A 25648-nucleotide genomic window follows, 5' to 3' on the forward strand; every position below is an offset into this window, starting at 1 on the left:
TAAAACAGCAATAAGACTTAAACCAAAGTGAGATCAGTCTAAATGACATGATTTAGTCTAGAGTTCAGTTGCATCAAGTATAATTTGAGAAAAAAATATGTTACAAAACTTAGGAATGAGATGGCTAGAAAACAAAAAATGGGATTATACATACAGACGGCCAACCAATATATGTTCAAGAAAGTCTTATAAAAAAACATTTCAGAAATGAATATTGGACTTTTGGCTCTGGTTAGGATGTGAAGAGTTGTTAGAACCAATGTATCCCACTATAACAACTAGCAAAATTTATAAAGTAATAAGAAGCCAAATATTTCTAAATGATTGGAGATTTGTGGATTGAAAAAAAAATTTTTAATTTAAGAAAGAAATGAGCCCTTCCAAGGTGATCAGAGACCAACAGGAACTTTCCATCCTGGAGACACCTGCTGAGCCTTTTCACAGTGATTAGAGGACCAGGGTTGCCTGGACAGAGTGACTTTGTTTGATTAGGAGAAACCCCCATAGTTATTAACAGTCTCTTGCACTGATATGATGGTTTGAAATCTGTGAATCTCAAAATGTAGTTCTATTTCTTGTTGCTCACTGACCATTTTCCAATGAATATTCACTAAGTGCATGACAATGAATTGGCAGCTGTCATCGATACTGGAATGCATAGAGAAATATCTGTAGGTGCAAGTTTCTTATATTTCAAGTTCCTGCTAGATGCTACATGGAGGGTTTTTTTTTCTGCATCTATTCAGATGATTGTGCTTTTTCTTCTTTAATCTGTTGATATAGTGAGCTATATTGGTTGATTTTTGAACCAGCCATGCAATTCTAGGATATATCTCACATATCATGATGTAGTATCCTGGTTATATAATGCTAGATTCAATATGCCAATATTTTGTTCAGGATTTCATCTATTTTCATGAAAGGTACTGGTCTGTAATTTTCAGTTTTTAAATCATGTCTCTGTCTGGCTTTGGTACAGTGTAATGGTGAACTCATACAGTGTATTGGAAAGTATCTTCTGCTCTTTTTTCTGGAAGAGAGAAAGTGGAATAATTTTTTCCAAAGTATTTGACAATTTTCACCAGTAAAGCTATGTGAGCATATGCCTTTCTTTGATGGAAAATTTTAAACTATGGATTAACTTTTGCTGATAAGTTTAAGATTATTCACATGATTTATTCCTTCTTGAGTACATTTTAATTGTCTTTCAAAAAATTTGCCTATATCATTTAGACTTTCAAAATTATAGACATAAAAGTATTCACAGTATTCCCTTATTATCATTTTAGTGGTTGTAAAATCTATAATGATGTCATTTTTCTTATTATTGCTATTAATTGTGTGAATTGTCTATTTCTAAAAATAGAAAAATACATCTTAAAATTCATATAGAGTCTCAAGAGATCCCAAATATCGAAAACAATACTGAAAAAGAATAACAAAGCTAGGGGTCTTGCACTTCCTGATTTACTACATAGCTACAGTAATTGGCAATCTACAGATTTAATGCAAACTGTATCAAAAGCCCAATGGTATTTTTCACAAAAATAGAACAAAAATCATCAACTTTGTATGGAACCACAAAAGACTCTAAATAGCCAAAGCAATCATGAGAAAAAAAGAACAAAGCTGGTGGTAACACACGCCTTGATTTCAAACTATACTACAAGGCTACAGTAATCAAAACAGTATGGTATTGGCAGAAAATGAGACACACAGACCAATGGAACAGAACTGAGAACTACAAAAGGAACCCACACATGTATGGGCAAATATTTTTGACAAAGGAGCCAAGAATATCCAATGGAGAAAGGAAAGCCTTTTCAATAAATGGTGTTGGGAAAATTGGACAGATACATGAAAAGAATGAAACTAGACTACTAGCCTACAACATACACAAAGATTAACTCAAAACGGATTAAAGACTTGAATGTAAGACCTGAAACAATAAAACACATAGAAGAAAACATAGGCACTAAACTTCTGGGCCTTCATCTCAGAGGGGATGCTTTGAACTTTACCACAAATGTAAGGAAAGTAAAAGCAAAAATAAATAAATTGGACTATATTGAACTGGAAAGCTTCCCAGCAAAAGAAACTATCAATAAGACAAAAAGGCAACCAACCGAATTGGAGAAGATATTTATAAATGAGACCCCCAATAAGGGGCTAATATCCAAGACATGTAAAGAACTCACACAGCTCAACAACAATAAAACAAACAATCCAGCTAAAAAAAAGGGGCAGAGGACCTGAATAGATACTTTTCCAAGGAACACATGCAGATGGCCAACAGACACATGAAAAGATGTTCAACATCATTAGTTATTAGAGAAATGCAATCAAAATCACAATGAGATACCAATGCATACCTGTTAGAATGGCTATCATCAATAAGAAAAGAAATAACAAGTGTTGGAGAGGCCATGGAGGGAAAAAACCCTCATCCATTGTTGGTAGGAACGTAAAGTAGTGTAGCCACTATGGAAAACAGTATGGAAGTTTCTCGAAAAAATTAAGAATAGAACTACCATATGATCCAACAATTCCTCTCCTGTGTATTTACCAGAAAAATCTGAAAACACTTATCCTTAAGAATATATGTTCATTGCAGCATTATTTCATTGCAATGAACATATTTCCTATGTTCATTGCAGCATTATTTACAATAACCGAGACTTGGAAACAAATTAAGCATCCATTGATGGATGATTGGATAAAGAAGATGTGGTAGATATATACAATGGAATACTACTCAGCAATAAAAAGATGAAACATTGCTATTTGCGACAACATATATGGATCTCGACAGTATTATGCTAAGTGAAATAAGTCAGACAGAAAAAGCAGAGAACCATGTGATTTCACTGATATGTGGTATATAAACCAACAACAACAAAAGAACAAGACAAACAAATGAGAAACAGAAACTCATAGACACAGATAATAGTTTAGTGGTTGCCAGAGGGAAAGGGAGGTGAGGGGAGGGGGGTGGGAGATGAGGGTAAGGGGGATCGAATATATGGTGATGGAAGGAGAACTGACTCTGGGTGATGAACACACAATGGGATTTATAGATGATGTAATACAGAATTGTACACCTGAAATCTATGTAATTTTACTAACAATTGTCACCCCAATAAACTTAATAATAAAAAAAAAAGAATAGAGTGCAAGCGGAACCAAGGGACTGCAGCCTCAAGGACTGAGCCCCAAATCGGGCCTATGCATTAGCTTTTGTTAGTTAGGTGGGGAAGTAAAGTAGATAAAGCTTGTCAATTTCAAGATTTTTGAATCCTATACATCATAATAGGAAACTGATTCAAGCCAATCACCCTTGCCTGCAGGCAGCAGAACCGTAAGTCTCAGGATGTATGTACTTCCCCAAGGGACAAAACCTTTATGCATATGAATAGATGGAGAGCACACCATTGAGTCACTTCCCCTGCAGGTTGTGGGAAGGTATGCAGCCACAGAGGTTGAGGCTCTCCTTAGCCGGGGGAAGGTGGGGGCTGTGCCCACCTCTATGAACCCCGTGGGTTCTCCTGTTGGTCCCCACTCGTCTGGCCTGGCTTGAATTGTCCCTCTCCCCATGGGGAATCTTACTCGTCATTGGCTGACCAGCCATCTTTCTGGGGCCAAACAGGGAAACATAAGGTGCAAGCACAAAGGTGAAGCAAAGTCCCTAAAAAGATCTCACAGACTCTCCTTGCTTTAGAGGCAGGTACGAGGGGACAGACGGCTAGGCTGCTGCGTGGCAACAGTCCTCTGCTTCATCTAATCTACTGTTGATTCCCTGTTATATATTCTTCATTTCCGTTATTGTATCCTTTATTTTTGACCGGTTCTTTTTAATGGTTTTTGTCTCTCTGTTGAAGTTCTCCCTGAGATCATTGAACATTCTTATAACCAGTGTTTGGAACTCTGCCTCTGATAGATTGTTCATCTCTGTTTTGCTTAGTTCTTTTTCTGGAGCTTTGTTCTGTTCTTTTATTTGGGACACATTTCTTTTTCTCTCCATTTTGGTGCCTCCCTGTGTTTATTTCTATGTATCAGGTAGGGCTGCTATGTCTTCCATACTTAGTAGAGTGGCCTTATGTAGAAGGTGTGCTGTGGGGTTCAGTGGCACAGTCTTTCTGGTCACCTGTATCACGCACTCCAAGTGTGACCCTTGTGAGGGTTGTGTGTGCCCTCCTCTTGTAGTTGAGCCTTGGTTGATAATTGCATATCAACGGGAAGGACTGACCCTTGGGCTCACTGGTTGTGAGGACTAACCTTGACTAGAGTGGAAGAGTTGTTGTGCAGGGGCTGAGCATGCAGAGCAGGATCTGCCTCAGCAGGACTCTGGTGCCTGCCCAATCTGTCCCTTGGGTGTGTCAAACTTGGAGATGGCTGGGTGATGCTCCAGCTCATTTTGAAGCTGGCAGCTGGGGGCGCCAGCCCCAAGATCACCTTGGAGGGGATCCACTGTATGTCTACTTCAACCACAGCCCATGCCCCAACCAGGGCCACCTAGTGGGAGCCAGAAAGAAATCCACAGATGGCTGCCACCCGTACTGTGCTTGGAAGTGCCTTGAAAGGCCAAGCTGCGAACCAAGGCCAGCTGCCACTAGTGCTGGCTTAGGGCTTCTCAGCCAGGGGTACAGGACATGCTCAAGCCAGATGCTGCTTGTCTTGGTTCTGTGAACCTTTGAGAGACCCTAGGAAAGTCTGCAGCTTGAGCCAAAGCATACGGTCTGCACAAAAAAGCCACTGAAAGCAGCCAGGGTGTGCCCGAAAGTTGGGTGGGGCCAGGTCTCAAAGACTCAGATATGGTGGCTGCATGTGTTTCTATGCCAGGAATGAGGAGAGCTCAACGAAAACAATGGCTTCCGCCAGCTCCCCGTCCAGGAGAAAGCTGCCTCTCCAGCCCCTGTCCCAAGCTCATTTCCCCACCATATGTTCCTGCCACCTCTCCAGCTGCTGCCCCAGCGCTGGAGGTCAGAGCGCATGATTCCATTGGTGGGTAAGTCCACAGAGTCCCTTTAACAGGAGGGCCTGTGAGTGCAGCCGCCCTCAGTCTCAGTCACAATCTTAGCTGGTTTTCACAACCAGAAATTATGGGACTTCTCTTCCTGGCACTGGAACCCTGGGCGGGGGTGGGGCTAGGATCTCTTGCTTCTCTAGGGGATAGAGCGGGTACTTCCACAGCCGAAATAGCCTTCCCTATCTTTAATGGTCACAGGCAGGTGTGGGACCAGCCCATAACACATCTCTGACCTTCCTACCAGTCTGGAGGTGGTTTCTTCTGCATGTCCTTAGTTGAAAGGCTTCAGTTTAGCTTGATTTTAGGCAATTCTCAATAATGGTTGTTTTGCAGATTAGTTGTAATTTTGATGTGGTTGTGAGAGAAGGTAAACGCAGCGTTTACTTACTGCGCCATCTTGGTTGTCAAAAATCCTATTGTCAGACAAAATAGATTTTAAAACAAGGGCTATAACAGGAGACAAAGAAGGATCCAGTAATCCCCCTTCTGGGTATCTATCCAAAGAAACCACTACTTCTACTTCGAGAGGATGTGTGCATCCGTATGTTTATTGCAGTATTGTTTACAATGGCCAAGATGTGGAGGTGGCCTGCGTGTCCATCAATGAATGCATAGGTAAAAAGTAGGTGGTACATATATATAATGGACTATTGCTCAGCCGTGGAAGGGAGTGGGTTCTTGCCATCTGCAGTGGCATGGATGGACCCGGAGGGTATTTTGCTGAGTGGAATATGTCAGACAGCGAAAGACAGATGCAATGTGATTTCGCTTATATGTGGAATCTAAGGAACAAAATAAACAAACAAACAAAACAGAAACAAACTCATAGATACAGAGAACATTTTGATGGTTGCCAGATGGGTGGGGGGTTGGGGTGGGTGCAAAAGGGGGAGGGATTAAGAAGTAAAAATCAGTAGTTACACAGTAGTCAGGGAGATGTAGGGTATAGCACAAGGAATATAGTCAATAATATGGTAATAACTACATATAGTTCCAGGTGGGTACTAGACTAGTCAGGGGGAATCACTTGTTAAATTATATAAATGTCTAACCGCTATGCTGTACACCTGAAATTAATATAAAATAATATTGAATATCAACTGTAATTGAAAAATTTTTAAAGGGGGAAAAAGGTGAAAGGGAAACAAGAGGTTCAAATTTCCAGGTATAAAACAAATAAGTCTTGGGGATGTAATGTACAGCATAGAGAATATAGTCAATAATGTTGTGATAGCACAGTACAGTGCCAGATGGTTGCTGGACTTATCATGGTGATCACTTCTTTAAGTATACAAATGTTGAATAACTATGGCGAACACCTGAAACTAATATAATATTGTATGTTAGCTATATTTTAATAAAAATCTTTTTTTAAAGAAAATTATATAATGTTATTAACCAATGTTATCCCAATAAATTTAATTTAAAAAATAAGTAAAAAGAAAAAATTAGCCCAATATAGATCAAAGACCTAAGCATAAGACATAAAACTATAAAACTCTTACAAGAAACAAAGGAAAACATCATGACATTGGATTTGGAAATGATGTCTTGTCTATGACATCAAAAGTATAGGGAACAAAAGAAAAAAATAGATAAATTGGGTTACGTCAAAATTAAAAATAGATAAATTGGGTTGTGTCTATTCATTAAAGGACAGAATCAACAAAGTGAAAAGGCAGCTCATAGAATGAGAAATTATATATCTGATAAAGTATAATATTCAGAATATATAAAGAACTCCTACAACACAACAACAAAACAATGAGTTGATTTAAAAATGGACAAAAGGATTTGAATAGACATTTCTCCAAAGAAGATATACAAATGTCCAATAAGCTCACTGAAAGATGCTCAACCATACTAATCATTAGGGAAATGCAAATAAAAACCACAATGAGATAGTACGTCACACCCATTAAGATGATAATTATCATAAAAACAGAAAATGACAAGTGTTGCTGAGGATGTGGAGAAATTGAAATCTTAGCGCACTCTTGGTAGAAATATAAAATGATGTAGCCACTGTGGAAACAGAATGGCCATTCCTCAAACAATTAAACATAGAATTACCATATGACAGTAATTCTACTTCTGGGTATATACACAGAAGAATTAAAAGCAGAGACTTGAACAGATATTTGTATATCCACATTCATTGCAGCATTATTTGCAATAGTGAAAAGGTGGCAGCAACCCAAGTGTCCATCAATGGATGAGTGGATAAACAAAATGTGACATATACGTGCAATGGAATATTATTTGGCATTAAAAAGAAGGAAAATTCTGGCACATTCTATAACATGGATCTACCTTGAGGACGTTAAGCTCAGCGAAATAAGTCATCACAAAAAGACAAATACTGAATGATTTCACTTATATGAGGACTCTAATGTAGCCAAACTCACAGAAAGAAGGTGGTTACCCAGGGATGGGGAGTATTGTTTGATGGGTACAGAATTTCAGGTTTTTAAGATGAAAAGGGTTCTGAAGATGGATGATGGAAAATTTAAAAATTTTTCAATTACAGTTGATATTCAATATTATTTTATATTAATGTCAGGTGTACAGCACAGTGGTTAGACATTTATGTAATTTAACAAGTGATCCCCCTGACTAGTCTAGTACCCACAACACTGTGAATGTACTTATTGCTACCAAACTGCATACTTAAAAATAGTTAAAATAATAAATTTTATGTGTTTCTGTATTTTGTCATGTATAATGCACACTTTTAATTAGTGAGGGAAAAATAAGGATGAGCATTATACATGGGTAGCACTAATTCCGTATCTATATAAATGTTTTTAATTATTTTATTTATGCTTATGAGTTAAAAGTGTAACTCTAAAAATCAATAATGGTATCTGTATGCAAAATAATATCCTGAAATAGGGTAATCGGTTTTGTTGAACTTACGACGAACTTGCAACAACGAAGAGTTCTTGGCCTTCTATGATTCATAAATATCATAAATTTGTTACTGGTACATAAAATTTCTTGTACCCTGTATCTGTTCTTGTGTTTTGCAATTATTTGTTACATAAAATTTCTTATACCATAATATGCTAAAAAATAAATGCTAAAATTCCTTTATAATACAAAAAACAAGTACCTAAACATAAACAAATAAAAATCTGAATTAAAAAATTAAAACAAAGATTTTTTCCCCTGAAAGTTTGGGCTAAAAACGTGAGTGTGCACTCGTATACATGGCATAATACGGTATACATACTATTTACCACAATAAACACCACCATCAACAACAACACAATGACAAGCGTAACACAAGTTGCCGAGAGAGGTAAATGGAGTCAAATTCTTATAAGATTCTTTTATTGCCAATAAGATGGTGAATGTACTAATTTAAGGTAGACTGTAAAAATCAAGTATGTATAACTAAAATAATTATTAAAGAATGTATAATTAAAACTTAAGAAAAGATAAAATAAATACTAAAGTAATCCAAAAGAGCCCGAGAAAGATAAGAATGAGAAAATATTCTTCAGTTGCATAAAACTCATAATATTTTCATAAGTCACATCCTGATAAATAAGTACATTGAGAACTTTCACAAAGTATTATTCTTACTCTCCTGTCCAAGAGAAGTGTGTGGAAAACAATATATTGTTATGCTTTTTCCTTACCAAAAGATTCTTTTAAGTACCTAGATTTCAAAGATCGTTGTAACATTCCATGAAACTGGCTATCTGAATTAATAATTTGCCACCCCAGAAATAACACTTAGTCATGACTGTTTTCCTGAATTTAAGTTTCTTTGTTAAGGCAGTTGAAGACCGTTGGCATTTCTTTCTTCCTTCTCCCTCTGTTCTTTTCCTGCTTTTACTGGAAGTACTTACTGGAAGTTTTGTTGTCTCTGGTCATCTTGAACTCAGTACTTATGTTTTCCTTATTTCTCAGATTTGTACTCTGTACACCTTTTTATTCTATGGTCTTTAGTCTATCATATCATATTTTCTAAGTCTTTTTTTTTTAATGATATGAATAAGTTTATTTTCATTTTCTTTGACATCTGCTGAAGTGTGGAGCCAGGCTCTGTTGGATAGGGCTGTGTGGTGCCTTGTATCTGTCTGCCTCCTGAAGTTCTGTTTACCATCTCCAGAAGGCTCAGCTTCTCAAAAAGCTGACAGTATATTTAGAAGGGTATGTTCCCAGGATGAGAGAGATTTGGAGCCCAGGCTGATGACATCAAATTTATCTCTTGGTCCATTCTGTTCTGGCTTGAACTCCCATGTCTCAGAGATTCGTTCCTGGTCTTGTTTCTGTTGTAAGAGCTCATTAAGGTCTCTTTTTTTCTGTACATGGAAACTAGATCTTCGATTTTGAAACCAAATTTGGACTCTTGACTCTGGAACCCCAATTTGCTTAGCAAGTTGCTCTCTGGAATCAATCCCAGGATAAGGGTTGTTTGTAAATGCTGTGATGAGGGTGTGTAACTGGGAGGAAGTGTAGCTGGTACGACACCATCTGTCTTCTCTACCATGAATCTTCTCTTCAGGGTGATCTTGGCCTTGGCTTGCTTCTAAGTCCTTGTCAGATTCTAATCTTTTCTGGACTCGGTGCCTAGCTCTTCGTTTCTGAAACCACATTTGGATTCTAGACTCTTCAGTGTTGATTTCTAAAGCAGGGTTTTGTTTGGTAGCATAACCTGGGTAAGGTGTTTGATTGGATGCTTTGATGAGGATATTCAACTGGTCTTCTGTGAATTTGGTGCGGCTTCGTCTATAATTCCTTGCCGTGGTCTTGTTTGGAGAGTTGTTTTGGGCCATGTTGTAATAGTCTTGAAGCCTTCAACCGGCCATATTTTCTCAATCTTATTCTTTCTTACTGTATTCTGGGAAAGCTCTTCATTCTGATATTCCAATTGTCTGACTCTTCGCTCATCTTTTGTTTATCCATTCTAATATTTCATCTATTGTGTTTTATTTGATCTATTATACTTTATATCAAATATTCCTGCCTGTTTCTTTTTTGTGATATTTGTTTCAACTTGCATGTTTGACGATCTCTTCACATACATTTTCATTCTTGTTTTTAATTCCATGAAAATAAGGATCATGACAACTGTATCCTAGGGCCTAGCAGTACCTGACACATAGGATGTTTTAAATAAACGTTTGCTGAAGAAATTAGAGTTTAGAGGGGGAGAGAAACAAGGAAACACAATATAGGTATGGAAGAAATGCAACTTCGTTTATGATATTTTAATAATATGAATTAATTGTGCTACTGTTTTGTTAGGAATCAGTCTCAATCCTTGTAAGCATACTCTTTCCAACCCCTATTTTTGCCCAGGGTGCTAGACTAGACATAGCAGAAGGCCTGAGTGTGTGTGAGATGGAGGTGGGGGTGGGGAGAGCTCTCCAGAAAGGTTGCTGTTGAGATGTCTAGTGGCCAGACCCACCTGGCTTCCTCATATTCCACAGATCCTAGCTTCCTCTCTGCCATGCTTCAGGTATGGGAATATTTGTGTGGCTGTTTCTGGTCTCATCTCTTTGGAAGCATCGTGCAGCTCTTCCCTATCTAAAGTTGATGCCTTCCTATGAGTTTGCCAGAGAAGCCAGGAGCAAGTACTATCTCTAGAATCCTATAGATGCCTTTTTCTCTTCGCCCTCTCCCAACTTCAAAGAGAGTCTCCTTTTGGAAGGCAGAAAAATCTTCCTCTCTTCATGGTTCTAATGCAAATTCCTTTCTACATTCTGCCCGTCTCACGCTGGGAATAGCAGGAACAAAATTCAAAAAGACTCAAACCATCTCTTTCATTTTGCCACATCCTTCCCCAGGAGACCAGGATTAAAGGCTTTAATTGGAGTGGAATAAGATGGAAAACACCAAGACAACCAAAATAAATAAATAAATATGAAAATAGCTTGCCGCAGAAGGAAGGGAAAAAGGAGAGGAAGAATTGCCCTATCCTCTTCTTTCTTCTTGGAAACAACTTACGAATTCAGTGAAAGCACTAGGTGTTGTAACAACCTGCAGGACATCCTGATCTTCCTCTTAAGGTGCCCCCTCTCCCCGCCAAAGGGGCCAAGACAGAGAATCTAGAAAAGGAGAGGGATTTTTCTTAACTCATGCCAAAGACAGAGTCATGTGTTTGCAATCTGAAATGTTTTTAGGAATCACTGTGAAGAGGCTATGGCAACAATGTCGCCCAGAGATTGGAGCCATAGAAGGGCCAGCAGTTTCTAGGATCAATCCTTGTGAGGGTACTCAAGCATCAGCAAGTTCATTGCACAAGTCATTGCTCCTGCAACACCTGAGGTTCACAAAATAGGTAGTCCATTTTATGTTGTTCACATTAGCGCAGTTCTTTAGGCAGCCCAGGAAGGTTAACCAGAGAGTTCCATCATCTGCAGAAGGGAGGAGAGATAATCAGCCAAGAGGCTCCTGCAAAGAAACTTCCTTGCAACCTACACCAGCGTATAAAAACAACCTTTCATAGTTCAAGGCTGTTGTTCAAATGTAAAGAATTGGAAGGTGTTGCAATTTGGGTGTTTCCCAAAATGAAAGGCAATGGTAGAGTGGTTTAAAAAAATGACTGGGGGTGGGAAGATAATAACAGCAGCGAATCTGGGATTGCCAAAGCTGGATGTGTCAGTTGAGAATCAGCACTGATTTCAGTAAGTGTTATAAACACCAATGGATCACTTGGCATAAAGGTAGGAAAATAAAGAAATCATGATATTTAGTCTTACCCATCAAGGGCCATTTAGCCAGTCGCTACTGCTGACCTCAGCCCTCTGTTTCCACAGTTTAAAACCGCCCATAAGGAATTCCAGGCAAGGACCAATACAGCGAGCTGCCCTCCCCACTCCAACACCCAGTTGTTCTCCATTGGCCATAGTGTGCTTCTCCTCTCACCTCCATGGTCTCTGTTTCCTTCAGGCTCCTCAAAATACTGGTTCTGTAGTTACAGATTCCCACCCCTTAGTGATCACCCTCATCTGTTTTCATTATGGCATATGATAGAGGTAGAGATATCAGCCACCCCAGGACTGAGACTGCCTGAGCGAAGTGAGGGCCCCCCTCTTGCTATGGCTGACGCGCCCCTGTCTGCTTCTTCAGCCCCTTCTTCCTTCTTGCAACCCACAACTTACCTTTGAAAATCCTCCCAATTGTGCAAGCCTCATCCATTGTTGCAGTACATATTCCTCTGCCTCTGGAACACTGCTCTCCTGGAAACTGGACGTGGCACATCCTACACTGAATAATTTCTATAATTTGGGCCAGAGAGTAGAGAAATAGAAGTGAGAGCAGACCTCACATTGTCGTGAAAGGACCCGTTTCCCCTTTCAGGTTGGACATCTGCTTGGAACCGGGAGGGCTTTGGCAGAGACCCATTCAGCGTGGGCACCTGCCTCTATTAAAATAGGCTAAGCCAAGAGCGGGACTGGGGTTATGGCCTCAAGAGTTTTAGCCTGAAAAAATGGGAGGGGGAAGAAAGAGGAAGGGATAAGGAAAAGAGGAACAAAATCAAGGTCAAGATAATCAGATCAGGTTTTCTTCACACTTATCAGGAAGATGCTTTTCATTAACAAATAGTTTATGGCCTGTGTTGGCAAAGAGAAATAAAACATAAAATAAATCTGTAATTTTGCCTGAGATCTACCCCAGCAAACATCCCTTGTAATCCTTGTAAGTCACCCTGTGCTCTTCACCTGAAGCCACTCTAGGCCCTTTCTGTCCCCCAAAGCCTTGTCACCTCTGGACCTCTTCCTTTCTTTTAATTCTCTTCACCCCCGTAGACTCCCCCAACCCATCCCTATAGGAGGCAGCACAGACCAGGAGAAAGATAAGTACATTTTTTTTTAACTGCATTCCCTTCTTTTTAATTGACCCTATGTGGCTTTATTATCTACATGTGTCTGGAAGCTGACTATGAGGAAAAGCATCTGAAATTCCTTAAGTTGTTGCACTTTGGATTTTGCCAGCTGGTGCCTGTAAAGTCAACTTTTTATTTTCTCTTTTTTCTTTTTCTTGTCCTTTATCAGCTCATCCTAAGCCTTGTCAACTGCTGTTCATGTTTTTGTTTTTGTTTTTGTCAAACTTAAAAATCAGCTCTTATCCCAGCCCCATCCTGCTAGAAGAGTTTGCTAAGTGTTGGAATTCAAAGTCTATCTCTGGGTTCCTTTCAATCCCCAATGCACACCCTGCCCCATTCATCTCCCCCCTCCTCCAACCTTCCCCTTCCCACCCACTGATCCATTTCTACTCACTTGTTTGCTCATTGTCGGAAAATGACCCAGATAGTACTGTTGGAGGGGAAAAAAAGATACACTCTCTGCAGAGCTCATTTTAACAAACCCCACCTCACAGCTCCTGTGAAAATCCTCTCAATTCCTTTATGATCCACCTATTTCCTCCTCCAGGGGAGGGCTAAGGCATGATGCATTGTGGTGGAAGCCATGGCATTAGAATGACAGCTTCCATTACCATAGGGCTCCCATATGAGGACCTCTGTCATGGGAACCCTGGCTCATTCCAGGAACCTTGACACATCTCTCCCCAGGGACTCACCTCTAAAGCAGCAGAGAAGGATAGGGAGTCCCAGCAGGAGGGGCTTGTCCATTTTGGAGGGAGAAAGGAGCAGGTTACAGGAAGCTGCCAGCTGCCTATTTATACATCTGCCAGGCTGGGCTTCCCCAGGAAAGCTCTAGGGGCGGGGACACTGTGGAAGTCCTTCAAAGTCTATCGTTCTCCTAGGGAAACCAGTGACTCTGTCATTTCTCTTTTAGGCAAATTGGGGAGAGAGGGACTGGCTAGGTAAGTCCTGCACCTGGTTTGGTCCAGTCCCACCACTCAGGATTTTTTGTTTTTAAAAATTTTATTGGGGAAGGGGAACAGGACTTTATTGGGGGAACAGTGTTTACTTCCAGGACTTTTTCCAAGTCAACTTGTTGTCCTTTCCATTTTAGTTATGTGGAGGGTGCAGTTCAGCTTCAAGTTGTTGTCCTTTCAGTCTTAGTTGTGGAGGGCGCAGCTCAGCTCCAGGTCCAGTTGCCGTTGCTAGTTGCAGGGGGCGCTGCCCACCATCCCTTGCGGGAGTTGAGGAATCGAACTGGCAACCTTGTGGTTGAGAGCCTACACTCCAACCAACTGAGCCATCCAGGAGGCAGCTCAGCTCAAGGTGCCGTGTTCAATCTTAGTTTCAGGGGGCGCAGCCCACCATCCCTTGTGGGATTTGAACAGGCAGCTGTTTTGTGATTGAGAGCCCACTGGCCCATGTGGTAATCGAACCGGCAGCCTTCGGAGTTGGGAGCACGAAGCTCCAACCACCTGAGCCACCGGGCTGGTCCCACTCAGGATTTTTAATGCCATATGTTGCATGTTCTTTTCATTACACCACACTGTGGAAGAGTACAAGGGTAAATCAGGGCTGGGTGGGTAGGATTCAGTCACCTTCACAGAGGTGACTATTAGAGCTGAGAGAATATATGAGCGCAAATAATTGGAATGCAGAAAGGGCAACAGAAGGTTGAACACAGAGCCTTAAAAAGGCATACTATAGGAAATGGGGAAAGGTTAGGCTCAAAGATAATGACAGAAGATTCTTATGAGGGAAGTAGTTTCCCACCATCAGTCATCCTGGAACAAAGCAAACCCTAGGGTAGAAGATGGGAATCGAGGAGGGAACTACTTCTCATTCTTGGGGTTCCTGGTGATTGAGACTTAGACTTTTGTTAGGAGATAGAAGTTTGAGATTACTTCTCCCGGAGGAAGGTAAGCTGGTCCTTCTCACTTGAGGTCAGGGCAGGTATTAGGGGGTTCTATCTCCACTCTGAGAATGACTAGGGATTCAATGAGAGGTGGCTGAATGTAAAGGTCCCATGGAGGGGAGTGAGATTTGGGCTTCTAAAATCAGCCATATCTAGTATCTTATTCTGTTTTCTGTTAGTTTCATTCAGTCGTTCCTATACCTTCAACAAATTGTAATGGAAGTTGGAACTTGCAGCGTAGTTTCTGGTGTCAGTGCAAGGAATTGAGGGTAGGGTTGGTGCCCATGCTTAGGGCAAAGCAACATAGGGGGAGAAACAGCAACTGAAAGGAAGCAGATTGCAATAAAACACAATATTGGTCTACAGCGAAGTGGGTAGTGGTTTCAGCCAGATGTTGGCTTAAGAGGTAGGGGACAACAAGAGTGATGTATGAAAGAGATTTTCTCCACGACATATTAGAAGTTACTATTATCTACCAAAATGGCATGTCCATTTAGGGAGGAAGGAGGAAGAGAGGTATAACTAGTAACTGCTTACCTGGGGCACCTAGAACTCGGGTGAAGCTGTGAAATAACACCATTAAGTATTCATGTATTGCACACCCCGCGTACACACACACACACACACACACACACACACACACTACTGATTTTTGTGTCATGCATATTCACTAACAGATCTCTTCCTTTCCTTCCTCTCATTGCCCTGAAATTTACCATCTCTTCTTGCATCTTTATATTCCTTACTCTGACATTTTGAGATCTCCCGTCTTTCCTTGTAGGAAGTGCATATTTAATTCTTTGGCTAATCGCAGTCCACAAGAAAGGAGGAAGTGTTCTCTTCCTCTGCCCCACTGAAACTGTCTCCTCACCTAATTACACTCCTATGATATTATTATATCACTTCTCCTAAAGCAGAAGCCCCCTTCCCCCCCAGCTTTACTGATCTACCTGGATTTTTTGCTTATATTTGAACTCTATTTTATTGACTTACTTTTCTCCTAAAATCTCCTCACATTGATAATCTAAGCCTTAGTATCTCATCATACCTGATTTTCTTACTGGGCCCCACTCTGTTCATTTTCTCAGTGCCCCTAATCCTTTTTCTTATCCTCTTAGGGCACCCCAAAATAATTCTTCTTATGTCATAAATTTCAGACCCATGACTTAAAAATGTTGAGGAATGAATCCTTTTTCCCTGTTGCTCTAAACCTTATTTAAGTCTGCATGGCACTTTTATTCATGATGCCCCTCTCTACATCACAGAGTTTTGGGGGTACAATTAGACCAGAAGTGTAGCCCAGGGTTTATCTCAACTGAGAGTGACTAAGTAGGTCCTCAGTTATGTCTGTATGTGTGTGGTTAGAAGATGTTTAGAACATGGGCTAGGATTTTTGCTTTGTATCTACAATGGTACGCAAAATAATAAAAACTGATGTTTCTTGAAAGGAGATTCACTTTCCAATCAGTTATCATTTTTATAAGAAATAGATCTACTCTCTAGAGTGAATATAACAAAATATCCTGAAATTTATTGGTAATCAAGATTTTTCATATAATGACCTTTTTGAATAGGTTAATGGAAGGGCCGGTAGCGAGTACCAAGACGTGAGGAAGGGGAATCTCAGCCTAGGCAGACCCCACACATGATAAAAGGGCCAGCATGATGAAGAACCACAGTTTCCACGTGGCATCAGCGGACTTAGGCTCCTGGGTCTTCCCAGTACCCATGGGACATACACCAGTGATCCGGCAGGGAAAGAACAGTATCTTCTAGATCAGGATTTGAAAGAATAGTCAGATCAGAACACCCTGTCTCTTTTCCCTCCGACAAGTGAATAACAAAGCTCTGGGTGACTGAGACCCCATGAAACCAGAGAAGTTCTACCCTCATGATGGATGTGAAAACAGAAAATTCTCAGACAATATGGCAGATCCAAAAAAGAACATAAAAGAAGTATCTCTGGGGAACCTCTGTGTGTGTGTGTGTGTGTGTGTGTGTGTGTGTGTGTGTGTGTGTATTCTTTTCTACCATGAAACTCACCATCTGTGAGGATTTTCTGGGAATCTCAGAATTGTTCAAATGTTCACAATTCCCTAGATAGTCCCTTTCTGTGATGATGAGGGCTGGAGAAGATAATATGGACATTGAAGTGACTAAGTAGGTAGGTCTAGAATTCAAGGGAGAGGAAGTAGCCAATAGCCTATCCAATGCACCTGTTATCTCTTTACAGCTTAAATAAAATGTCTTGTACTTTCAATATGCTGTATCAACAAACCTACGTATCACCAGGAGAACTCTTCCTAAGGGTGACCTCAGTTAAGGAGAAATTAGAAACTCCTCTTCTCTTCTTCAGGATGAATCCACCAGTACCTGAAAGCCATACTCGGAGACCTTTTTGCAAACTGCCAGCACTCTCAAGGTGACACAAATAGTATAGATTATGTAGATTTGTACGGATGAGTTTATAACATATTTTTACATGGATCCCTTCAGATTATAAAAATGATCTCTCTAAATTCGGAGAGACTGGCCCTGACCAATTTACTGATGCAGACTCTCCCTTGTTATTTCCTATGTGGGTGTGTAGATGTGAGGGTTTCATATTGGTGAAAAGTAATACACATACCAAAAAGGGTATAAAACCTAAAAAGCACATCTTAAATTCTTTTAAAGTATACAACGTAACTATGAACCAGGTCAGGAAATTGAATATTGCCAAAACCACAGAAAATCCCCACATCAGTCCTCCTTGCTAACTACCTTCTCCTTTTTCCTCGTCTACTGGGAAATGTTATCCTTCTCTCACAGAATTTAACTACTGTTTGTTTTATACTTTTACCGCACTATATTCTTGCTTATTTTTGAATATCAAAATGATATGTATTCTAGAAATTATTCATGTTTTTGTATGAAACTTTCCTTTTTTTGTATATATTGAGGGTGCCAAAAAAATGTATACAAGTGGACACTTCGGTCAACGTTGCCCAAGCAGTAGTTCGCTGTAATCAGAAGTGTCTGGACGCTGACGGTAACCATTTTGAGCACCTTTTTTTAATTTCAAAAGTCAAACGTGACCTGTACTCATCTTTTGTTATCAATATATATTGAGTATTACAATCTTAATACAGTTTTCCTTTCTTAAAATGTGTACACATTTTTTGGCACCCTCTGTAGTACTCCATTATATGAATATTAGAGCTGAAAACTCCGTTATCTCTGAGAAACATCATCTCAGAGATTCAACAAAACAAAAATCAAAACAAAATGCTATGCAAAGGAAATGCAAAAACATAGCATTATAGTGAAATTTCAGAAGGTCAAAGAAAATGATAAAATATTAAAAGCAACTAGAAGATAAAAAAAACACATAATACATTAAAAAAATATTACACTGGCAGCTGAATTCTCAATAAGAACAATGATAGCTAGAAATTAGTGGGATGATATCGTTAATATGCTGAAAGATGATAACTACCAACACAGAATTCTATATCCAGACAAAAAATTCTTCAGGAATAAAGTGAAATAAAGACATTATTAGACAATAGTAATGCCATCAACAAACTGCACTGACAGAAACTGTGTACTCTCAATAAATATTTGTTAAATTGACTTGATATGTTTGAACTGGCCAATGCTGGAGGACAAATGTCAACATTCGTGGATTCCTGTAGAAAAGAAAGAAGAGCTTTCCGATGCTGCCGTCAGTTTCCACAGGCCGAGTCCTCACACTTCAGAGCTCCTTGATGCTTCAGCCCATACTCCAGCAATCCCGAACCCCATAATCCTCCAGGTCCGTCTTCTTCAATGCTCAGGTTGGGTCCAGTTGTTCTTACTGAACCCAGAGGGACACAGACATGTTATCTCTGGGCTAGCAGTACCCTTGTTACTCAAGACGTTCATGAAAAAAGCATCACCTGTCTCAAGCATGATGTACAAATTCAGTGTCAAATTCTACTAAGAGATTCATTAGAAACGTAGCCTGAAAGGTACCAATGTAATTGAGCAGCTAGAGGTCATTTGTGGACACAGTGAGAAAAATAAAGGAGAGAAAGGGGAAACCAGAGAAAGAGAATAAAGAATAAACTGTCTAGAAAAAAAAAAGTTAGAAAATAAAGTTTTAAATAGTGTAGATTGTGTGAAATATATGAAATGTCTAGGAATAAATCTAATAGAAGTTGTATAACTACGCTAAGGAGAAAGTAACGTAATTAAGAAAAGCTAACAAGGATCCAAAATTAAATGGAAAAATAAACCATGATTATTAGCTGGAGTATTCAGTAATGTAAATATATTAGTTTCTCTCAGACCTATAGATTAAATGACTCTCAAAAAAATTCAAACAGGCTAGTAAAAAATTTTTATTTTGACAATTTATTTTGATATAATTTAAAAATCACAAGAAGCCATAAAAAATAGTACAGAGCATTTCTGTATATTTTTTATCCAGCTTTCCCAATGACAATATTGTAAATAACCATAATCCACTTTTCAAACCAGGAAATAAGCAACAGTACAATACTACTAATGAAACTATATACTTTATTTGAGTTTCATCAGTTTTCACATGTACTCATTTCAGGGGTGTATATTATTATGAAAATGTATCACATGTATACATTTGGGTAACAATCACCAAAATCAGGATACATAACTGTTCCATCACCACAAAGAAGCTCCCTTATACTATTCCTTTACAGTCAGACTCTTTCTCTTAACTCGAAAGACTGATAACCACTGATCTATTCTCCATCATTATAATTTTATCGTTCAGTGTTATATAAATGAAATGACACTGCATGTAATCCTTTGAGACTGAATCTTTTCACTCAACATAATACCCTTGAGAGCCATCTAATTGTTGTACGTATTGAAGGTCATCCTTTTTATTGCTGAATAGTATTCCATTGTACGGATGTACTATACTTTGTTTACTATTCATCTGTTGAAGAAAATCTGGGTTCTTTCCAGTTTGGGACTATTACAAATAAAACTGTTATGAACGTTATTTTTCAGGTTTTTGTGTGAACCCATGTTCTTCTTCCTCTAGAATAAAAACATTATGCTGAGTGAGAAAGCTAGAAATAAAGTGTTTGGTTCTCCTTATACGACAGATTATAGAAGTCAAAACTTATCTCTGCTTACAGAAAGCAGAGCAATGGTTATATGTGCTAGGAGGTGCGGTGTTGGTATTAACTACAAAGGAGCCTGAGGATCCTTGTGTGGTCATGGAAATGTCCTGTATCTTGATTAGGTAGGTAGTTACACAGTTGGGCACAAATATCAAAACTCAATGAAATCTATACTTTAAATTGGTTCACTTCAATATATGTAATCTATGCCTTAGTGAAATTGATTCAAAACGTCTGTGCATGAGTCTCATTATAATTTTTCCTTGCATTGTTTATATATGTTTTGTGAGCATTTTCATATGTATTTTATAATCCTTAAAAATAAAAATATGGAGAAAGGCTGAGTTGGGATGCTAAGGGATAGAAGTGTAGAACAATGGTGCTGTTTGCAGATGCTGAAGTCTCACTAACAAGAAATCCCAGCCATATAAAAGGTAGATCTTTTCTTTTTTTGTTTCCTTTTGATCATGGAAGCTCAGGGAAGATTTTCAGTTTTGAAGAAAAGGAATAGGGTCAGCAGGGTCCAAACATCCACTCTGTTGAAGCTTTGATTAACATACTGTCCTCAAGGTGAAGGAATCAAAGTCAGACAGTCGTGGAGAATCCAGACGTAAAGAGAGTTTCATCTAACTCCTGATGGTGATGCTACGATGGCCAAGTATGGAAAGAAGGTAGCTGGTTTCCCTAGACCAGGGTTTATAAGAACGCGGTAAGATTTTTAAAACTCTTGTACTATTCCTGTGTTTCAAGAGATTGGCAGTAAAATCCTGAAACTGAAAAGTGTATGTAGGGAGATGGAGCCTAGGGGCCTATTGCATGACCAGGCAGAAATGGAGAAAATCTCCAAAAGATGCAGTGGGTCGTGGAAGTCTGGGGAGGAAGAAAGACAGTTGAGTCCCTGGATCACTGTGCGGAAGACTTGGGGGTCCTGGAAAGCTCCCAGGGAGGGCCGTGCTCTTTCCTGGTTGCTCCCTATGCAGACAGACCCACTCAACGCATCCTAAGCTTCCACAATGGACAGCCTTCCTCAGGTCCCCACGGAAGCCCCATTCTCTCGTGCTCATGCTTTTCTCACTCTCTTCCTTGCTGGGAAATCTCCTGCTCCACTTCAGGTCTTGGTAGAAATGTTCCTTCTTCTAGGATTCCTCCTCCAACTCCCAGCTCCTTGTGTGTTCCCCGGCACAGTTGAGAGCCATGCTGTGAATACAGCCAACCTTATCTTTGAGTCCCCGTCCTCCCTCATTGCACATTAAATCAGTGACAGAGTCCAATCTGCTCTGTCTTCATAGTATCACCACTAGTATCCCTTCTCCAGGCCTATTCTTCACGATTGCTACTGTTGTGATGGCTTTCATATTGCTCATCTGAAGCCTATTCTTTTCTCAGTATGTAAGCATTTGTTGAATTATAATAAATTCATGAAATTGAGTCTTAAGATCATTGGGTTTGAGAAGAAGGCTTTCTTCTGCTCCTTTGATACAGGAAGGTGTTACTAAACAGCTGGGATGCTGAAGCGGCTTGGAGGGATCAAGGGAGAAGGATCCAGGAGGTGCAAGGAGAATGTTTTAAGCGCTTCAACCTGTGTTTCATGAAAGGGCCGTGTATGCAAAGTGGCCTCCAAATGCCAAGGAAGCCAAGGCGGGAGGGGTGGAAACCGACACAGACAAGTCCAATTTGTTGGGTTAGTGGGAGAGTATGTTTACAGAGAGCAGTCCTGGGTGGCAGCAGGAGAGACAGTGAATCCCCTGCACCGTTCACGTCCCCAGGCAACTTGTTTATATCTCCCTAAGAAATGGACCTACTTACTCCAAAGGCATGCGGGGGAATCTAGGGAAACAGAGGGACCAGACACCAGAGCTCTGGCACGAGGGCCAGTTAAGAGACAGAAAACGCTGACGGTGCATTGCCCTGGAAAGGAGGGCTAAGTGGTGAAGGAAGGATTAATGGCAGGTCCTGATTAACCGGAAGCCTCTGTGCACATTCCAGAGTCCACTGGGAGAAAAGTGGAGGAGGACGAGGGTTTGGAAGGATTCGTTTTTAAACGGAGTCAGCTTTTTAAGATAAAATCAGGTCTGTCCACACAACGTGGGAGAAGGTTCAGCGAAGGAATAAAATGATGAAACTGCAGAAGGAGGTGTTGTATAACTAAAGTCAAGAAGAGGAGGCCCGGAGAGAAATGCGCCCCCGGTCATGACCTAAGGGGCACTAAGGCTGGGGGTCTTCCTGGGAGTTTCATTTAGCTCCCGACAGGGTGGGAGGTAGGCTGCGGACCCAGTGGCTCAGTGGTATGTAATCCTACTAACCCTGGGACCATTGTTCCAAGAACAGCCTGGGATCCAGCCCATGGGGTTAGGGAAACAGAACATGTTCTTCTCGGGGCCTTGAGCTGAGTTAGTTTCTGATCATTGAAGTCCAGATGGGCAGCAGATAAAAGGTGAAAATCTCAGTCAGGTGCGAAGAGGGAACTAGGAGTCCCGGAATAAGGCAGCCCTGGCGATCTTGGCACAGTTCAGAGGTGGGCGGGGAAGGAGTAAGAGGGTGTTAGTACATTTAGAAAATATGAATATGCTCAAGAGAAGAAAAAGAGCTCTTATAATGTCAAAGACTTAAACATGTACCAAAATGTTGAAAATGCAAAGTTAGAAAGAGAACACAGTTTTTTCTCCACGTCTTAGAAATTTCCTGCAGATGTATGCTCACACATGGTATAAGAAAGTGAGGTTCTGTTGACACCTCCACAGTACCCCCTCATCCCAGAAATGTTTCTCCCCTAAACAGAAGTCTGGGATGCATGTCCAAAGACACCGATGAGAACTCTCTGCTTAGGGTCCCTGGGGTACACATGTCTCCATACTTTCAAAATTGGTGAAATAACCAACAGTTTTGTATCACAGGTATTATGGGGAATAATTTGAATCATACTTATTTTTCTCTTTTTTAATTATTAACTTGTTTTTTGGTTGTCACTACCTGCCAGTTGTTGACAATTGTGTCTTCTGTCCCACCTCTGACCATTTAGTGCCACCCCTTGGCTTTACAGGGTGTTGGGTTGGGGGCCCTCTTTTTGGCACTTCCAGTATTCTGATGCCCTCTGTTCTGGGCTGCTCCTCTGAAGACAATTAGCAGGCACAAATCTAACTGGACTCATTCAGGAGGGTTCTTAGCAAGCAGCTCCGTCAGAACAGAGGCCACAATGTGAGAGCCAGATGGAGAAGACTGCTTATTGGGCACAGCCTCTGTGCCAGCAGGCACGCAGAGCTGTACAAAACAATGACAATAACAGGCCCACTGCTAATAATAATACCTACTGGCTTGAGTTTCAGGGTTTTCCTGTTTTTTGTTTTTGTCTATTTTAAGCACTAAAAACCCAAGACTATGGACATCACATGACTTGCTCAGCCCTCGATCTTCCGGTCCTCTTAGTTATCTCCTCTAGTGAGCACATGTTAGGGTTTGAAATATCCTCTCTACACTGATGACCCATAATGATGACTGTCCTTCTCAGCTTCTGAGAGAGAAGAGTGAACGCTGGGAGTGAGGAAGAGATGTGTCATCAAGGAGGCTAAAGGAAAACTACTCAAGAGGCCCCAGGGACAGAGTAGTTGCATGACATAAAAAATAGAAAGCTCCCTTGCAATCTGTTGCTGGCCACCTTCTCCTGGCAGAGGCCAAGAAGGCAGGTATTTTTCCTCAAAAGACAGAGTCCCAGTTTGGTCTGTTTCCTTTGCCCACCCACATGCTCTTCTTTCTAATGTCTTCATTCCAACTTCCTTTCAGGGCTCATAGCTTTTTCACCACTAGTGCCTAACTTATAAGGCTGTATCCATGCTCTTAAGAGCACATGCGGTAGAATCAGACAGATTGTAGTTCAAATCTCAGCTCTGTCATTTATTAAGAGTCTTGGCTGTCCCTCTGAACACTCCCTGTCCTATATAAAAGGACTGTTCCTCTCCTTTGCTCTCTGGACTTCAGCATGGTTCACCATTAGACCACATGTTTAACATTGCCGTTCTTTGTTGTTCCCAAATGAACCCATTTTGCTAGAGTAATATTTGGCCATTTGTTTAAGGTCAACATAGTGAAACATAGTGAACATACCTAAGAGTACATAAAACATAAATTAGCAGCTTATTGAAAAATAAAGCAAAAAAAAAAATCTCTGTAAACTCCACTCAGGTAGAAAAATATAATATTACTAGCATCTCCCAGAAATTCCTTTGTCCTTTCTCTACCCTTCCCACTCCAGTAGAAACCAATCCTGAATTTTATTAAACCACTTTCTTGATTTTTCATTAAAGTTTTACTACCAAATTATATATCCCTAAACAATATAACTTAATTTGCCTGCTTTTGAACATTTATAAATGGAATCATGCAGTATGTATTCTTTTATGCCTTCACAATTCATTAATACTTTTGTGTGGATACTTAATTGAATCTATAACTTATACAATGGAAAATATACAACAGTTACTCTTGATAAAAAAAAAAAAAGAGTCTTGGCTGCAACATTTATAAATGGGGATGATGCTACCTAATCCCCAAACTTGTTGAAAGGAGTCAGGAGATGGGCAAGGTGCTCAGCACAGTACCCAGTTAGACTTCCGGAAGCACTCAGCTCTCGGCTGACTATAAAGGTGGTTCTCTCTCAAGACACACTCTCATGAGGCAATTCAGCTTGATCTGCTTCTCATGCTGCCACCAGACTTCCACAGGCAATTTCACATCCTGGAACCAGTCCATTGTAAACCAATTAGTAATGTTGGCTGTCTGCCAGGAACTGCTCCAATAGCCTTACACATATTAACTCATTTAATCATCGCAACAAGCTTATGATGTAGATACTATGTGATCTCCATTTTACCATTGAGGGGATTGAATCCTAGAGAAATTACCAGTTTGCTCGGGATTATAGAGTTAGGAAGAGGTTCAGCAGGAATTCAAATGCAGAATGCGTGGCTCAAAAGAGAATCCTCCTAATCAATAAGCTACATGCCTCTCTCCTCCCCTTGCAATAATGAAAGCGGGCTTACCTGTTTCTTTGCCTTTATACTTGAGTTAGTTGTAAATTTGCCCTTATGACCAGTTATGCTTCCTTTGTCTCTAACACGCTGATCCACCTCCCTGGCTTTCCTTGCAGAAATCAATGCTCCAGAATATCATAACATTCGACTTATTGGCATCTGCTCAGACAGTGGAGTTATATACGAGGTGTGATCAAAAAAATACAGTGAATGTTTAAATTTTAAAAATTTGTTACAGTAAAAGACACATTGCCATTAACCTCTTCAGAATACTCCCCCTTGCTTCAAACACACGTATCCCATCATTCTTGCCACTTTCTGAAGCAGTTCTGGAAGTCCTCTTTTGTGAGTGTCTTTAGTTGCACTGTTGTGGTTGTCTCAATGTCCTGAATCATTTTGACTTTGGGGAAGAGCCAGGAGTTGCACAGTGCAAGATTCAGTGAATAAGGGGGATGAGGACACACCATAATGTTTTTATTTGACAGAAATTGCCATCTACCAGAAGTGACGTGTGACACGGAGTGTTGTCATGGTAGAGGATGATTTATGGCACACTTTAGAACCCACTGTCTCTCAACCGTAGCTCACACCAGACTGACTGCACCAAACAAGTTGAAACTTGACACACACTGTTACTAAGGTTCGATATGCCGCTTCCTGTATTAAAGATCCCTGCCTTTGGAATTCCTGTCATTCTATAGTATAAATTTTTGAGTGAAATTA

The 25648-nt window shown here is 40.2% G+C and overlaps 2 protein-coding genes across 2 annotated transcripts; both read right to left on the reverse strand.

Moving 5' to 3' along the window:
* Positions 1-9162: 9162 nt before the first annotated feature.
* On the reverse strand, positions 9163-9816 carry LOC109433879 (double homeobox protein A). Its single transcript, XM_019710406.2, has one exon. The coding sequence runs from the start codon at positions 9814-9816 to the stop codon at positions 9163-9165; it is 654 nt and encodes a 217-aa protein (XP_019565965.2).
* A 1444-nt stretch (positions 9817-11260) lies between these two features.
* On the reverse strand, positions 11261-13619 carry PATE1 (prostate and testis expressed 1). Its single transcript, XM_019710405.1, has 3 exons — positions 13568-13619; positions 12148-12309; positions 11261-11400 (listed from the first exon to the last, which is right to left on the reverse strand). The coding sequence occupies exons 1-3, from the start codon at positions 13617-13619 to the stop codon at positions 11261-11263; spliced, it is 354 nt and encodes a 117-aa protein (XP_019565964.1).
* Positions 13620-25648: the final 12029 nt, after the last annotated feature.

This window comes from Rhinolophus sinicus, linkage group LG16, assembly GCF_036562045.2.
Source record: "Rhinolophus sinicus isolate RSC01 linkage group LG16, ASM3656204v1, whole genome shotgun sequence".
Classification (NCBI taxonomy): domain Eukaryota; kingdom Metazoa; phylum Chordata; class Mammalia; order Chiroptera; family Rhinolophidae; genus Rhinolophus; species Rhinolophus sinicus.